A 16,019-nucleotide genomic window follows, 5' to 3' on the forward strand; every position below is an offset into this window, starting at 1 on the left:
AATCTTGCCATGTTTGCAGAAGGGATAACTCATTCCTTCTTAACGTCTTCAGCCGCCAGCCTTGCCCATGTCTTGGGATATCCCTTTTCGATTCTCCACTTCTCTGATGTTTCGTTGACAGACCTGGCAAAAGTATCCCTCCAACTATCTCCGTGCTCTTCGCCGCCCATGGTCTTGGCCCCCAAGTGCCAAGTCAGGACACTCTCTGCTCTAGCTCCCTCTGGGGCATGGAGGAGCCCGACCGCCACGTCAATAACATCTGGGCGATCGTCCACTGTGTAAAATACCAAAGCGGAGCACCGTGAGCAGAAATATCGTTGAACATCTGGTGAACTGCGGTACATGGCAAGTGTTCCATATCGTGGATCTCGGTTGGGACTCTGCACCGCGTCCTTCAGCTCGTGAGTGTTTCGAGGGAAACTTCCTTCCTTGGAATCTTCTGCGAACTCGATCTGCGCCGGAAGGGCAAATGTCCAGTTCATCACTTCAACTCCGACAGATAATCGACAATAGCTGCATGGGTCCAATGTCGCGAGATGCTTATGAGACTTTGGGTCGATGTAGAATGGGATAGGATTAGTAGTCGTATCAGAAAAGTCCACGTTGCTTGGGCGAAAGACAAACTGTACTCCACTGCATCGACAACGAATAGGGATACCCTCCTTCGAAACGGCTTCAGGGACAGGACTGTTTGAACTGACAGGCCAATCTTCCTTTAGCTGTTCACTGACGTCCCGCCTTCCCTTCCAAAGTCGGGTCCGTGAACCATCTTGGTTGACATTCCAAAGCCAAGGAGAAATGCCCCCGTCTTTAGTGTCGCCCACAAAGATCTGGTCCACAAACTGGATGAAGTTCTTGACTCCCACATCCTTCAAAGGCCCAGTAAATACGCCAATGTTCTGCGGCTTATCCTGGTAATGCTCGTGCCAGAACATGGGTGTCGAGCAGGTACCACAGAACATGATACTGACGTTGGATGTGAACTCGTAACGCTTGAGTTCGGAACCTAGGACTTCGTCTATCGAACCGGGCCAATCCGTGTCACTGCTGTACATGGCTCCGGTGACGTTTCGGCACGACGTGCAGTGACACATGAACCCCTCGAGAGGTATCTTTTGCCGAGATACCTCAGCAGTGAAGGTGAATGATTTGCAGATGCATTGAGCGGTGAGGGTTATGTTCTGGTCGTCTTTGGCAGACATGTTTAAGATGAGCTCGGAGTTGTGCTTTGGTGATGATAATTGTGAAACTGATCCGAGATCTACGGTATGGTTAATCGGTAAGTGAAGGTTAATAATGATGTACAATCTCGATGTGATATTTTTGGAGTCGTGAAATTATACCCCGCGCTAAAGGGCGTGAATGATCACGATCGCCGATTAGCTGAAAGCGTCCGATAAGGTCACATCTGTCCACCTAGACTAGACATAATTCTATCTTTGAGCTGAAGTTGAAGCAGAATGACGAATAAAGACACAACCTTCACTTTTGTCCTTCAATTGTCTGACGGCTTGGGTGGGCGCGATAGATCATGGCGAAGCATCATCACCCCATCACGGTTAGACTCAACGAGTGATACTGTCCTTCTGAAACAGTATCGCGTTGATCTGCTGGTGTCTCTGCGCCGCATCTTATGCGTCATTTGTCTACAGTCATTGGCTCCAACGATAGCCCCCCGCACCGCCTCAACCTGGTGACCTGCATCCTTCCACCTGTAGAACCTTGGGTCTTATCGTTGTGGCTGACGTGATGTCACTGAACATGGCCATTAAATACAGCCAGCATGTTATCTCATTCCGTAAGGTCTCCCAAAACAACTGCCAATATGTCTGAGAAAACAAAATCCCCGTTCTACGACTACGCTGAGCCAGCTACCTCGAGCCCAACACCACCAAGGTTTGGGAAAGCTATACAAAATGTCCCAACCACCAGAAGCCATTTTGCTACCATTACTCGAAGTGCCCTGGACCGTATTAATATGATCAACTTTTCCGAAACAGAGATCGCAGCGATCCATGAAGTAGTTGATAAGAATTGGTGGAAAGGCATAACGGCTGTCTATCCGCGCGAACAGTCAAGGGAATTCAAGTTGAAAGGGTACCCGTGGGGTTACGATCCGAACGGTTGCGAAGACTCACTCCTACTGGTCCTACGCATGATCGAAGTTTTGTACAATATGGGCTGGATAATCTATTCACCTATTGAGATAAGCAAACGAGTGAGAACAAAAGGTAAACTAAAAATGCTGATGTAACGATGCAGTGCTAACCCAATAATTCAGATGCTCTTGTATTCCGAAGACAATATCACATCTTACCTCCATGCGAATGGGTCAACATTTCCTTCCACGGCGGCGACAAACTCAAGATCCTCAACTCGCCACCAAGTCAGCTCGTCAACGATGTTATTGCAGCTTTTGTCACATATATCCAAAGACACGAAGTGACATCAGAACGAGCAAAGATCAAGTTCAAGGGATTCCCGTGGCGAAGCGTTGGTCACGATGATGAAGATGAGACGCAGATGAAGCTTTTGACGCTACTTGAAGTTGTTGAGAGGAATGGCTTCACGCTTTATGCGCGCACTACTGCAAGATATAGTGATGAAACGAGCGAGTCGAACGTGTTGATCTTCCAGAGGCGGCTTGATTGGGTTTCTGGAACGTCAGTTTATGATAGATAGGTATTTGTATAGTGGAAATTGCTGTTAGCGTTTGGCTGGTTTGACATTGCCTCTTCAATCCATCAATTGAAGTGATGCTCCGACGTATATATCACCAACCAAGTTCAGTTCCTTTTATGCGAATAGCTTGTTCCTCTTGACTGCAAGAAACGTCAGACTCCAAAGCTGTCGCACATTACTCTCCGTTCCCGAACCTAACCCAGGCGGAGGTGGCAAAGTTCCCAAAGGCGCAAACCGATAATCACCCTTTGTACTATAGCTCCAACTCCAGACCTCAGATTGCAGTCGCTCACTATTATCCTCGATGATGTCCCATAGGTGGTTATACGCTAGCCTCACAGTTTTGTGCACATCATCGTCGGTGCAGAATACTGGAGCATCATTAGCCTTGGCTTTTGACGTAGGACACCTTGCAAGTTGACGCTCTAGCCCCTTCGCCATCAGTGCGAGTTGCCAACTCCATACAACAGTCCCGTGGTAAGCTGAGTTTGTGAAGCCAGCAGTTATCTCCTTGTTGTCTGCGAGAGCAGGATTCGCTACCACGATGCCAAACGGTGTGCTCAAACCTGCGGGAAAAGGACGGAGTATGGCGTTTGCCGTGGCATTCATGAACGTCGTAAGTTGCTCGTCGTTTGTAGAGTTGAGGAGAAACAGGCGGAACGCTGTATCGGTGTGGGTGATGTGGATTCTTTCCTGATCCTTGGTAGTATTGATGGCGATGGCATAATCTACCACTCTTCCAGAAGATGAGTAGTTTGTGAGTGACTTTGCGTTTGTCGGGCCATCATAGAAGGTATTTGTATCGACATAGTCCTCCAAACGTAAAGTGGCTTCATCAACAGTAACGTTATACTCAAACAGTGGCAACGTGTTGTCTTCCCAGATCTTTGCCCTTTTTTCTGCAATCGCGCTCCACTCCTTCGTCACAGAGTTGTTCGGGTATACACCAGGAATCTTTGCCAACTTTGAGATAGCGTAGAGTGCGGCTGGTACAAGGGCACAGTTGACGTCAAACGGAATCCGACCATTCGCAAGGCCATAAGTAGAGTCTCGCCATTGACCAACTAGCTCACCCTTCTTGAGTTGAATCAAATTCTTCACTGCCTGTTCCTTTTCAAAGGCCTCTGTGATGTTCATGATTTTCTGAGCGTTGATGTAGCTCAGATTGCCCCATGTCAAGTTTCGATTCTCAACATCAACTTCGCCCGCCTTTGTTCTGAGTAGGGGATCGACTCGGTTTGGCATAGTACTGAAGTAACGGTCCATGAGAATTGGTAGGAAGAAGTCGGTATCGATCATCGGATATGTGAAGCCTGGTGCGGTCGAGACAATGCCCTTTTGCAAGTTTAGAAACGTGGCATAGTCACCTATGGTCTCTTCATGACAAACAGACCCATCTGTGCGGTTTATGCGCTCCAGAACTGCACCGATCACTGCTTCCAATGCCGAGCTATTGCCTGCACTCAACACAGGCTCGAGTAATAGTGCAGCGATCATGGTGTCGCGACCAAAGTACGTCAGGAACCGCCAGCCGCCAGCGAGGAGTTTATCTATATACGAGAAGAATGACAAAGATCGGACTTGAGACTCTTCATTCTTTATAAGAGATCGTGATTGGTTATTGAGGACTTGTTGTGGTGACAGCTGCTTGAGCTGAGGGTAGTTGAAGGAAGCGGCAAATCGATAGAAACCAGATCCGAAACTGACAGTCTCGTCCTCGACTGCTATTCTGCTTTGTTTGTTCTCCCAGGGCTCCAACAACAGGTTTGTAGTTGTGATGTTGTCCAACCATAGTCGGGAGATTAAAATACCTCCATTTTTTACTCTTGTGATGTTGGTAGCATTCTGGATCACAGGGCTAAGAATGCTGGGCCCCTCAGTAAAGTCGCGGATGTTCCGGATACTCCCCAGAATAGCCACTGTCAGACTCGCCGAGGTATTGAACGACAAAACACCCTCGACTCCAACAAATGGATACTCTGAGTCTTTTTCATCACGATTGATGACGCCAAGCGGGGATCCGACAGTGGAATTAACAAGCTCGATTGCCAGTGTACCATTCTTCTCATTTTGAGGTTCGAAAAAGGTGCATATCCCGCTGTTTCCTGCAGGCCAAGCGACAATCAGTCGAGGACCAATGATTGATAAATTGCTGTCGGGAAGAGGACTGGTCACGACGACTTGGGCGTCGGTGTTGCAGTCAGAGTAAAAGTAGTTCTCGTAGGGAGGGTCACTGAGCTGTTGGGTGATGACAGGGCATGAGTCGCCCAACGCAAAGGTGAGATAAATCACAGTTAATAAAACAGCTATAAATGGCGCCATTACGACGGGGATGCAGACCGTAGGTTCTATACTCAGTAGAGAAGTCGCTAAAGCCATGGCTGGGTGATGTCGTCGCTGTTTTATACTTGGGATCGACATGACGGATTGCGGGGTTAGCTCGAGAATCGAGGCTAGGAAATCAGGAAATCGACGTCTGTTTAGACTCTTTTAAGGACTACGTGGGCTACTTAAGCTTTGGCAACGGGTGTCAGCGATGACGCCAAGGCATTTGATGGTTAGTACAACTTTAAAGACTTCAGCTGCCCTGCATCAAGAGTCATACACAGTGAGGCACAAACGCAACCTTATTCTCGCACAATACAAAAGCATTGCTCATCAGACCACTTTCTCTTCTTCCAACACATCCCAGGAAATCCATGACGCCAATCTAGATAGTTGGTAGCAGAAACGTTAGCCTCCTTAGTCTTGGGGCATAAAAATAAGTAGCTTAAGAAGACTAGTATAAGTATCATAAGCTGACCTATAAATTTCGTCTCTTAAACTCATAGCTCTTAAACTCATAGCGGTCAACTTTTCTGATACCCTGAGGACTGAGGCACATCCATGTCGCATAATACTTCCGCTTCAGTTTATGATGAGTAATACTGTGCATCAGCTCAAGTATCTGCACCCCAATGGAGTCTCTTGCAATGAATGAGATCCTGGTGGCTCACGTGAGGTGGGATTCTGTGCAACCATGACCCGTCCCAACACTTATCATTATGATATAATATTAATGTATTTCTTATCTACCTGCTGCAACTCTGGAAAGCGGGGTTAGAACAAACATCATCATTCAGCAAAGCATGGCATCTTCGAACTCAAGTCCCGGAATGGGTCCTTTTCATCTTCTGTCACCAGAAGTTCGCAGCATGATCTTCTCCTACCTAGATAGGGGTGACATGACAAGTCTCCGCGCAACATGTTCAACTCTCGAGCGCGTTGTTCCCTGTAATATTGACCGTGCCTTCATATCTGCCAACTCTCTCAACATCCAAGTCTTCCGCGCCATCGCGGATAGTGAGTTGCACCGGCACAAAATTACAGAGATCATCTGGGATGATGCACGACTGCCAGAAGTACCGGAATATAGGGAAGCTACCTCCTCCGATGACGACAAGGGTAAATGTTATAAACAAGACAAATATCATGTCGACTACGGCTACGACTACTGGAATGATGATGACGACGCGTCTCTATGCAGTAGTATGCCTGAGTGGTTCACAAGGCGTTGCCTGGATGGTGGGCCCGATGGCGATCAACAGATCCCTTACAATAACTCCATCATCAACAAATCATGGAAATTCTACGAGGAGCTTATGAGCGATCAGCACAAGAACATACGATTGAACGCGGATATTGAGGCCTTCAAGTATGGCTTGCAACGATTCACTCATCTCAAGCGAGTTACAATCACACCTTGTACACACGGTCGCCAAAGTCAGCCATTGTTCAGGACTCCTATGATAAGGTCCTTTCCTTTTGACTTTGTTTACCCTTCGCCACGGCCCTGGGCATACACTGGATTTGACATCGAGCATGTGGATGCTCCCTGGGCACCCAACAATGGCCACAGCGTTGAGTACGGATATAAGGACTGCCAATGTCGCTTGCTGGCGTTTACCGCATTCCACATTAAATATAAAGATGTGCGGTGCTCATGTCGTCGTGGGAAAATGTCAGCATCCAAACATGACGATTACAGAGCTGACTGGCGCGGCTTTTCTCTTGTGACACGAGCCCTAGTGGAATGCGAACAAGACCACCATGTCACAGAACTCATCATTGCCGGTAGAGAGATATGGACAGGAGTGAATTGTCATGTTTTCGATCAGAAGTGCCAAGAGTATGATGATCTGGTCAGCCTGCTTAAGCGACCTGGCTTTCGTCGTTTGGACCTCGACCTGAATACTTTCATAATCCAGCGTGATGAGGACGGCTGGAAATCGTACCGAAGTGGTCTCTTGCGCGAAGCCCTGGCGCAAGCAAAGGATCTACGGCATATTTCTCTGCGTACCACAACAGACACAATTGACGGGAAGTGCTTGTTCATCGACCCGAAGGATGAATTCAAAAAGACATTCCCTCTGGAAATGATCCTCCCTTTCGATCAGTGGCCCAATCTCCAACACTTTGGTATATCCAACTTGCTCGTCACAAACAGCAATCTTGTTTCACTTCTGGCGGCCTTGCCGAAATCTTTGCGATCTGTTGAACTGAGCAACTTGGGATTTGCTGGCATCGGTGGCTGGTGGGAGCTGCTCAACGAGATGCGTAGCAAGCTAGATTGGCGCATGAGACCTGTGCGAGAAAGACCTGTATTGCACATGACAGTCGCAGATTTGTATTTCGAGGATTTGGAGATGGGATTTTATGTTCACATCGATGATGCGGTTGCTTCTTTCATGTATGGATTTGGGGGAAATCCCTTCAGGAAACAACCTGTGGAAATGGTTGAAGCGCATGGGGAATGTATGGACAATATTCCCCGAGGGACTATGGGCACCAAGAGAGATTTCTTGGACCCATCTTTCTCGGCTCCCTATGGATTTCCAGTGGAGAATAGAATAAATAGGTAGTCGTCAGGGTATCAGAAAAGCTGGCCGCTAGAAGCATAAGAGACGAAATTGATGGGGTCAGCTTTGGGGGGCTGGGGGGAACTGGATCGTCACAAAGGCTCGGATCAAGATGCAGTTGAGGCAGTATGACATGTATAGTTTTATAGTGTATTACCTCGCGTGTCACTCCAATCCTGAGTTTTGATTATATCTCAACAGCTAGATTTCTCAAAATAGAGCATGCCAAAGAGGATTTAACGAGCCTTGATTTTCTATCTAATTGAGGGGAAATTGGAGCGCTGTTTTGTTCAACCGAGCAGCCTTGCACGTGACCCCAGCTTGACCAATCACGGCGCGGCATTTGCTGACACATATGATATCCCCATACAAATTAGGCAATCCATCAATTTGTCGGATGAGCCATCTCGAATTCTTCATAGTCGCCCATCTTCCTAACTTTAACCAAGGGAACTAATAATGGGGTCTCCTCAGTTATCACTAGAGGGATTGATTGACTTTTCTACAGACACAAATCCTTTAAACCCAGATGAACTTGATAAGGCTACTGGTGTTCTCCGTCACATCATCAAGCACTTCGAGCCCTTGTCGACTGAGAAGCCGTATAACCGACCTAGGCTGGTGCGTCTTACATACGAATATGCTCGATCAGATCAATCTAAATCCAACTTCTTACATGCATTCCTCGGTGCAGTGAATGTCAAGGTGGATCAAGTTATTGATCTTGATGATGAAACGGTGGAAGAGGCGATTCGTTTGGCATTGAACGCATTTGCAGATTTCCTCATCGACAACTTCTTCCTTCCACGTAAGTCGCCTTTTTCGCTAGGATTTGCCTTCAACACTCATCAGAGTCTAGTCAAAGCTGCTGGCAGCAAGACGCCCCAACCATCACCCGCAGCTAGCTCCCGAATCACGAGCAAACATCCTATTATCGGGTCCATAGAACGAGTAGCGTCGCTTAGACGTGACTGCCTAGTTCGTGACCAACATCGCTGTGTAATATCTCGCGATTTCGATATGAAAGAAGCTGAGCGCCGTATTGAAGAGAGCGGATACGACTATGCTTCAGACGATCAAGGACAATTACTCAAAGAACAGGAACCCGGATCATTTGCAGAACTGGAAGTCGCGCATATACTTCCTCACTCATTGATGACTGCGACAGGAAACTCTGAGCTGGTATGTAAATGTAAATATCCAATTCTTTATCCCAAGCTAATTAATATGTGTCCTAGAATAAAAATAAATCCAAGGAAACGGCATTGGCAATACTTGATATGTTTGATCACGATATCGTCCATCTTATCCAAGGCCCAGATATCGATCGTTCTCGGAACGCTCTGACTCTGAAAATTGATATACATCGGCAGTTTGGCAACTTTAAAGTTTTTTTCGAGTCTACGAACCAGCCCAATAATTACCGGGTCGATTCAACCCTCCGTCAGCCATTTAGGAACCGTATTTTCCCTATCAATCGTACTTTCTTTCTCACTCCCGAACGAACCATCGACCCCCCGTCCGCTCGGCTTCTCGCTGTTCACCACGCTATTTGCCAGATTTTACATCTAAGTGCCGCTGGAAATTACATTGACAGCATTCTACGCGACTTTGAAGATGGAGCTGTACAATCTGACGGCTCTACTCATTTGGCCAGTCTGCTTCAGCTTCGGCTAGATTGTTGGTGAATCAGGCTGCGTCAAAGGACTTGCAAGTCTGGGCATTAATGGACCGTTCCATTCGCTTACAGCACCCGTTTCAGAGCCCACCTCTGTCATCATATCATCCAACCAACCCAAATCACATCATATCATGTCATTAATCCTGCTTAACACGAACATTTCCCTCCAGCCCAACACCCGCCATGAACGCGACACGCACGGCAGCCTGACCCCCCAGACTCCCCAAATTGACCCAATCCTCCCATCTCCACGCCGCAGGACTCCAGAAGACGCTCCCTAGCGCAGCCCAGCTGGCATACACGTGCAGCGCGTCACAGATCAAGATTCCGATAACGACAGTGCGCCAGACGCGTAGGTCGTTTGTAGTCCTTAGTAGAACAGCCTCATTGAATGCGAAGAGCGTGTATGTTGCTGCTACTTGGTCGTACATGACTTTGTTGTCGGGCGCATATGTACTTCCAGGGCTCATGGTGTTGAGAACCATGGCGGGGTCGGTCCATAACAGGATGGAGCCTAAGAATGCAGCTGCTGGTTCAAACCAGAGGAACACGAAGCGGTAGATGAATGGAACATGGGTGAGTGTTTGTTGCGCCATGGTTGCAGTATGATGTGATGTCGTGCTTGGGGGCCAAAAAGTAAATAGACAGAGATCACAGCTGTAATTTGTGTAAGATGTGGAGGGCAAGGCTTAATTAAATACCTAACAGACAGTTATAACGCCCGCCGAGCGGCGAACCTTGCCCCGGATATAGCGGATAACGGCAGTTGAAAGATAGCCTGATTTTAGGCTGAGTTTACTCAAGAGTCAGATACTGTGTTTGTATCAGTACTTACTTTTGATGAGCAATTGCAAGAACGGAGAGAGGAACAATGGATTAATTACAATAGGCAAAAAGACATGTCAAAAAGACAATCCTCTGGGTCAAAGAGCAAAAGAAATGATCACGCTGGGGATCGAACCCAGAATCTTCTGATTCGTAGTCAGACGCCTTGCCATTGGGCCACGCGACCGGTGCTATTGATGAAAACGAGTGGAAAACCAGGCTACACATAGCCTCGATACGCTGATCATTTGAGAAAGACAGTTGCTATCGTGTCTTGTGACTCTTTGGGGGTGTATTTTCACATGTCAGGCTCTTTTCTGTGTTATCAGAGTGATTCAAGGCGATAGTTTTTTTTTGTCGCACGGTTACGGAGGTGACTAGAAATAAGTTGACCCATGATCAAGGCCTAATAGTGCATCCAGGCCAGAACCTGACATTGTACGCTGCAAGAGATACAACTACTTTGGGAAAGAAATGATTATATTCGACTCTAGTTTCACATTACTCGGTCATTTATCTATTGTTTGTTTCAAGGATCGTACGTATAAACAAACGATACGTAAAAAAAGACGCGATCAATTTACCCTGAAGCGTTGACACGCACAGACCAACACAAAAGTCTGCTTATTTTTATGTGGTACATCATAGGATTGCAAGAATAAATTCAACCCGCCGTTTAAAGCTAGTACATACTCCATACATGGCCGATAAAGTCAAAAAGTATGCAGTTTATCCCAGGTCGTTCACAGTCGGGCTGGTCGAGGCCAATCAGCATCTCGCGCCAACTCAACCTGCGCGAGATGAATCGCCTCGTCTTCAGCATTCTCAAAGGTCAGCACACTGGCTGATCCGTTTGGCTTAAAGTACGGCCCATCAACCTCACACTGCGTCTCGTTTGCAGAAGGCAGAGTTCCATTGTAGAGGAATCCTCGAACGTGCTTGGCGAGGCAAAGCGATGGAGCCGCGACAGAGCAGTGTCCGTAGCCCTTGACCTCGACAAGGCGCGAGTCTTCGAATGCGGCAAGGGCGCTTCGGGCTGAGACGATAGGACACACGGGATCATAAGATGTTGTCAAGATGAGGAGAGGATGGGCAGTCTGCACACCATTGCGCGGGACGTAGTTGTGCGTCTTGGGAATGCGCCATTGTTGTTTGGCAAAGAGGTAGACCAGATCGTCTGGGGCAAAGACGCTGCGGTTAAAGGTAGGCGTGACAATCTCGAGAAGGGAGTCGAGATCTTGCGGCCAGTGCTCAGGACCTGCTAGTCCATCGTTCAACGAAATGGTGTAGAGAGCATCGCTGTTGCCTTGTCCGTCAAGTCCGTATTCCATCAAAGCTGGTGTCGCGTTACCACGCAGAAGTTGTTCCATCTTTTCGGCAAACATGTACCACCTCTCAGGCTTGTAGAGAACTGGAAACAGCGCTCCATACCAGATCTTTTGGTAATCTAGCAGACCGTACACGCTGTTGTTGACGTATACATTCATCGGCTGCTCCTTCAGATCGCCGACGAAAGAGACAAACTTCTTCTTGAGGCCTTGCCAAGAATCTGCCAGTGAAAACAATGGACAGGCATCCCCAGACTTGAAGCACTCCTTGAGTAGTCCGTCGAAAACGTTCTCAGTGTCGACAAGATCCTCCTCGTCGAGACGGGCCTTGTACCAGAGGAATTGGTTGACCACTCCATCAATGATGACTCGGTGAGATCGCTCGGGAAACAGAGTGGCGTATGTTTGGCCTAAGAGAGTTCCGTAGCTGAAACCCCAGTAGTACATATCCTTTTGTCCAACAGCATCCAGAATGCTGTTCATATCGGCAGCGGTTTGAGGAGTGTTGATGTACTTTCCATGCTCACCCATCGTGTCCTCACAAGCCCTGACATAGTTGTGTGCCCAGGCGAATACTTCGGGGCCATCCTTGGACATGTCCAGATCATGAACAGGCCCGAGTTCTTGACGCGCCTCTTTGGTGGGATAGCATGACGCCAGCGGAGTTGATGAGTTGATACCGCGAGGATCAAAGGTGAGGAGATGAATACCGTCACCAACGATAGTGGTAAGTAGCTCTCCCCTCCTATGAAGGAACTCAAAGCCGCTGCCGCCAGGTCCACCAGGGTTAAGAAGCAGATTGGGGCTTCCGTCCTTGCCGCGCAGTCTGGCGATTGCTATGTTGAAGGTCTTGTTGCTAGCGTGAGGATTGAACTGATCCATCGGCACGTCAATGTCGCTGCACTCGAGAGGACGGTTGCTGATCTCTCCACATGGCTTCCATTCGATGTTCTCACCAGCATATGTCATATGCTGACTGTGGGGATGATGATTATGTGGGCAGTGCATTGACATGCGAGGGGTGAACCAATGCAAAGCAGCGACTGTGAGCGCGCCTGCGCCAAACACCTTCCATTTGCTGATGCGAGATTTGGGCCGCGGCTGGGCCCAATCGTTTCCGAGGGGGTTCTTTTCGCTCATCTTGATAGGTTTGTTGGTGGTGGATGGGAATAAGATGAGATAGGATGAGGCGGGCTAATTAAGGGAGTGTTGGTGAACGTAGACGCCACGTGAGCATCCTGGTATGCGTCATCAAACGCGTCTGGCAACAACGATATTTAGTCGACTAGGTAACTTTTGTCTGCAACGACCAGGGCCAAATAAATTTTACAATTACTGATACATGTTCACAATTGGTGGATGATGATGCAAAGGATCATTCACCGTATGTGAACAAATCCAAAAGGTCCGACCTGTCAAATTAGAACAAGCCTGAAGAGGAAGGAATATAGTCAGGCTATCAGGGTAACCGTATCCGTCGCGTAGAGTGATACGTTACGTGTTCCATGGTACGTAAACAGCTCAAAAGAAGCTAACCTTATCTGCTCGATTAAACGACAATCGAATGATCCTGGTTAAGCGCTTACAGCATCTCCAACACCACCTAATGAATCCTGTGACAAAAACTTTTGGATCAAAACGTCATGGTTCACAAACTGGCTCTTAAGAAAGACATAGAGCACCACGAGTCAATACCCGTTCTAGTAACCCTTTCGCCTTTGTTGGCCTCGATAACGAAGGAGATTGATTGTCGGAAGTAAAAAGCCGAAGTGTGATGTCTTGTTCGCAGCGTTGGTCGTTACTTATACAGTTTCTAATAAATAGCTCATCCCAGGATCATGAATTTTGGCTGAACTGAGTCAGATATAAACAAGGGCCTAGGCTATAAAAAGCCGATTATCCGCTACGATCATTGGTCCTTACCCCAGAAACGTGTTTAGCTATTTATTTAAAGACTTTTCCCCTCCTTGTCTGATCTTCACTTATCTAGATTGTTTTAAATCAACAGTTGGTAACTATGAGCAACTTTGAAACTCCATCATCAGCCCTGCAAGCAGGCGCAGAGAAGTACTCTGAACTCGCTCTGCTAAAGAAACCAACCCAATCACCCGAAGGTGTAGTCTTTGAGGACGTTACTTTTATTCAGTTTCGAAAGGACGTTGAGCTAGCTGCAAGATATTGGAAGAATCAGCTTTCTCAAGTGGGAGCCAGCGACAGGGCAGTTGTTGGCGTTTGGTGAGCTTTCCACACTCATGACCTCTTCCTTCGACTAACACCATCAAGGCTAAGAGGTTTCGGCTACTCAGATGCAGTCCATATTTGGGGCCTCAGCTGGGCAGGCTACATTCCCCAGCTGATTTCCCTTCGGATGACCGACCCCACTGTTGTTTATGAGCTGTTAGAAAATGGCCAAGCTGCGGCTTTGGTGCATGAGCCAGACTTCGAATCAATGCTTCAGAATGCACCCTTGCCGACATTTCAAGGTGGCGACGATTATTTGAAAGAGAGCCAGGAAGAATTCTCCCCCGGAGATCCTTGGAAACCTTCCAAGCCTGACGACGTATTGTTCATCTATCATACTTCTGGATCGACCTCGGGTATTCCGAAACTTGTGCCTTCCACGGCAAGATGGGTGAACTATGTTATTGGAAAGTCAGGAACCTGGAAAGACAGGTGCAACACATCTAGAGATCGCATGGTCAGCTTGCACATGTAAGTTTCAGCGCCAAACCCTCGTGTATATGAACCCTGTTAATATGTCACCAGGGGGAGCTTCTGTCATGCGGCTGCATCTATCATCTTGTGGTTTAGTGTAAGAGAAGGGTTTTGCGTCATCTTGCCTAGTGTATTTCCTCAGCCTATCTCTGAGATCCAATATCTCCTTGATGAGCAAGGTTTATCTAGCGTATGTATGTTCCCACCCTTTGTATCCGCCCTCATCCGACAGGCCCGCAATGATCCATCCCTTCTTGCATCACTCAAGAAGGCAGATTGTATAGGATCTGGAGGGCTGGATCCAGATCCCGCAGATGTAGCCTGGGGACGAAGCCAGGGCTTCCACATGCCTAACGGACTTGGATCTACGGAACTTGGTCTTCCCATGTTGTCTGATGCTCGGGAGAATTCTGATTATCTACTGCCATTCGCTGGTAGTAAATACGAGTTTATTCCCATAGGGGATAGTGTGAGATCCGGCGAGCCACTGCTGGAGCTCGTTACTCTCCCCGAGTCACCAGATTGTCCGGTTCCCAGTCTTTGCGCCGCCGATGGAAAGTTCTACTCTGGAGACTTGTTCATCGAGCCTTCACCTGGAAAGTACTTGTGCAAGGGCCGAAACGACAATTGGATCAAGATGCAGACAGCTCTCCGATGTGACACATCCTCCATCGAGTTTAACATTGTGGAGACTTGTGGCAATGACTTGGTTAATGCTGTCGTCGTGGTCGGGGCAGGGCGACCTTGCCCAACGATCATCATCGAGCCGAAGGACAGCTCAATCGTGAGTTCAGAGGGTGGTCAACAGGAATCAATGGAGAAGTTGAAGGAGGAAATACTAAAAAGGATCACGCCATTCCACAAGAGACGATATGAACATGAGAGGGTGAGTGATACGAGGTACATTGTTGTTGTTCCTCAAGGGTCCCTACCTCGAACTATCACAAAGGGGAATGTGCGTCGAAAGGAGGTTGAGAAAATGTATGGGACAATGCTGGATGGCTTGTACGCGACGTAAGGTATCTAAGATAGATAAATATCTGCGTATCACATGACTCTGGAAGCGCTGTCACATGGAGGTGACTTGGTATATCCTGTGGGAGCGGTTCAAGGTCGACAGCCGCCGGACCGAGACGTAAAGCCGTGCATCCGTTCGACGTTCTAGATGTGGTAGGCGGCAGGCAAACGATGACATGGCAAGGCAAGCATGCATGCGAAACAGGATGGGAGGTTCGGGAGCAAGTGCCGCGATCAGACATGATGTCACTGTAACCTGATGATAATGTAAGTCCCGATGACCTTCGGATGTTACCATAAGTGGCACGCTTTACAACAAAGAACGTGGTAATGTGTTCTTGATATTTCCACCAAGAGAGAGGAGCTTCAAGCACGTCGATAAATCTCCTGCGGCTCTCTCACTAAAGAGAACAGCTGAAAATGTCTAGTGCACGCCGATGTATAAAAGATCAAAGTAAAAAGGTTCTGACTTGAGGTTGATTGAATTTCGCTTGTCTCGCACTTCGTGGCTCGCACTTCGCGTATCGCGGCTGACTCGTCCGACTGGGTCTAGTCAGGGTACCTCAATGCAAAGTAAGCAGCATTGATAAAAAAAATACATCAATAAATCCTTGGCAAATTCCAATTTCTTCCTGAACAAGTAACTGCCGAGGCCTGAGGCAGATCGTGAGGCTTTCTGACCTTGAGGTCCCGGCTTGAGTTACAAACGTCGACAGCAAGTTGACTTGCAGAAGAATTGTAATTTATCGAACATGGTTTGAAAGGAACTTGAAACCTTTTATGTTGTGCTACCAAGTCGGGCGTTGGGCATAAAATTGTGATTTGGGCTTGGGGGTCAGCCAAATGACTTTACTTCCGCTGATGCTGTGGCCT

At 47.8% G+C, this 16,019-nt stretch overlaps 7 protein-coding genes across 7 annotated transcripts, besides 1 other annotated feature; 3 read left to right on the forward strand and 4 right to left on the reverse strand.

The window, feature by feature from the left end:
• Positions 1–29: 29 nt before the first annotated feature.
• Positions 30–1,202, reverse strand: FPSE_06722 (uncharacterized protein; the record flags this gene model as incomplete). Its single annotated transcript, XM_009259840.1, has 1 exon — positions 30–1,202. The coding sequence occupies one exon, from the start codon at positions 1,200–1,202 to the stop codon at positions 30–32; it is 1,173 nt and encodes a 390-aa protein (XP_009258115.1).
• A 623-nt stretch (positions 1,203–1,825) lies between these two features.
• On the forward strand, positions 1,826–2,682 carry FPSE_06723 (uncharacterized protein; the record flags this gene model as incomplete). Its single annotated transcript, XM_009259841.1, has 2 exons — positions 1,826–2,231; positions 2,282–2,682. The coding sequence occupies 2 exons, from the start codon at positions 1,826–1,828 to the stop codon at positions 2,680–2,682; spliced, it is 807 nt and encodes a 268-aa protein (XP_009258116.1).
• A 114-nt stretch (positions 2,683–2,796) lies between these two features.
• On the reverse strand, positions 2,797–5,061 carry FPSE_06724 (uncharacterized protein; the record flags this gene model as incomplete). The annotated part of the gene is made up of 1 exon (XM_009259842.1): positions 2,797–5,061. The coding sequence occupies one exon, from the start codon at positions 5,059–5,061 to the stop codon at positions 2,797–2,799; it is 2,265 nt and encodes a 754-aa protein (XP_009258117.1).
• Positions 5,062–5,810: 749 nt separating this feature from the next.
• Positions 5,811–9,268, forward strand: FPSE_06725 (uncharacterized protein; the record flags this gene model as incomplete). Its single annotated transcript, XM_009259843.1, has 4 exons — positions 5,811–7,476; positions 8,089–8,388; positions 8,440–8,762; positions 8,819–9,268. 4 exons carry the CDS (start codon positions 5,811–5,813, stop codon positions 9,266–9,268), a joined length of 2,739 nt encoding a protein of 912 aa, XP_009258118.1.
• Positions 8,858–9,233: a mobile genetic element.
• Positions 9,269–9,398: 130 nt separating the features above from the next.
• On the reverse strand, positions 9,399–9,857 carry FPSE_06726 (uncharacterized protein; the record flags this gene model as incomplete). The annotated part of the gene is made up of 1 exon (XM_009259844.1): positions 9,399–9,857. One exon carries the CDS (start codon positions 9,855–9,857, stop codon positions 9,399–9,401), a length of 459 nt encoding a protein of 152 aa, XP_009258119.1.
• A 972-nt stretch (positions 9,858–10,829) lies between these two features.
• FPSE_06727 (uncharacterized protein) lies at positions 10,830–12,554 on the reverse strand (the record flags this gene model as incomplete). Its single annotated transcript, XM_009259845.1, has 1 exon — positions 10,830–12,554. The coding sequence occupies one exon, from the start codon at positions 12,552–12,554 to the stop codon at positions 10,830–10,832; it is 1,725 nt and encodes a 574-aa protein (XP_009258120.1).
• An 877-nt stretch (positions 12,555–13,431) lies between these two features.
• Positions 13,432–15,147, forward strand: FPSE_06728 (uncharacterized protein; the record flags this gene model as incomplete). The annotated part of the gene is made up of 3 exons (XM_009259846.1): positions 13,432–13,649; positions 13,698–14,126; positions 14,181–15,147. The coding sequence occupies 3 exons, from the start codon at positions 13,432–13,434 to the stop codon at positions 15,145–15,147; spliced, it is 1,614 nt and encodes a 537-aa protein (XP_009258121.1).
• Positions 15,148–16,019: the final 872 nt, after the last annotated feature.

This window comes from Fusarium pseudograminearum, chromosome 2, assembly GCF_000303195.2.
Source record: "Fusarium pseudograminearum CS3096 chromosome 2, whole genome shotgun sequence".
NCBI classification, from domain to species: Eukaryota; Fungi; Ascomycota; class Sordariomycetes; order Hypocreales; family Nectriaceae; genus Fusarium; species Fusarium pseudograminearum.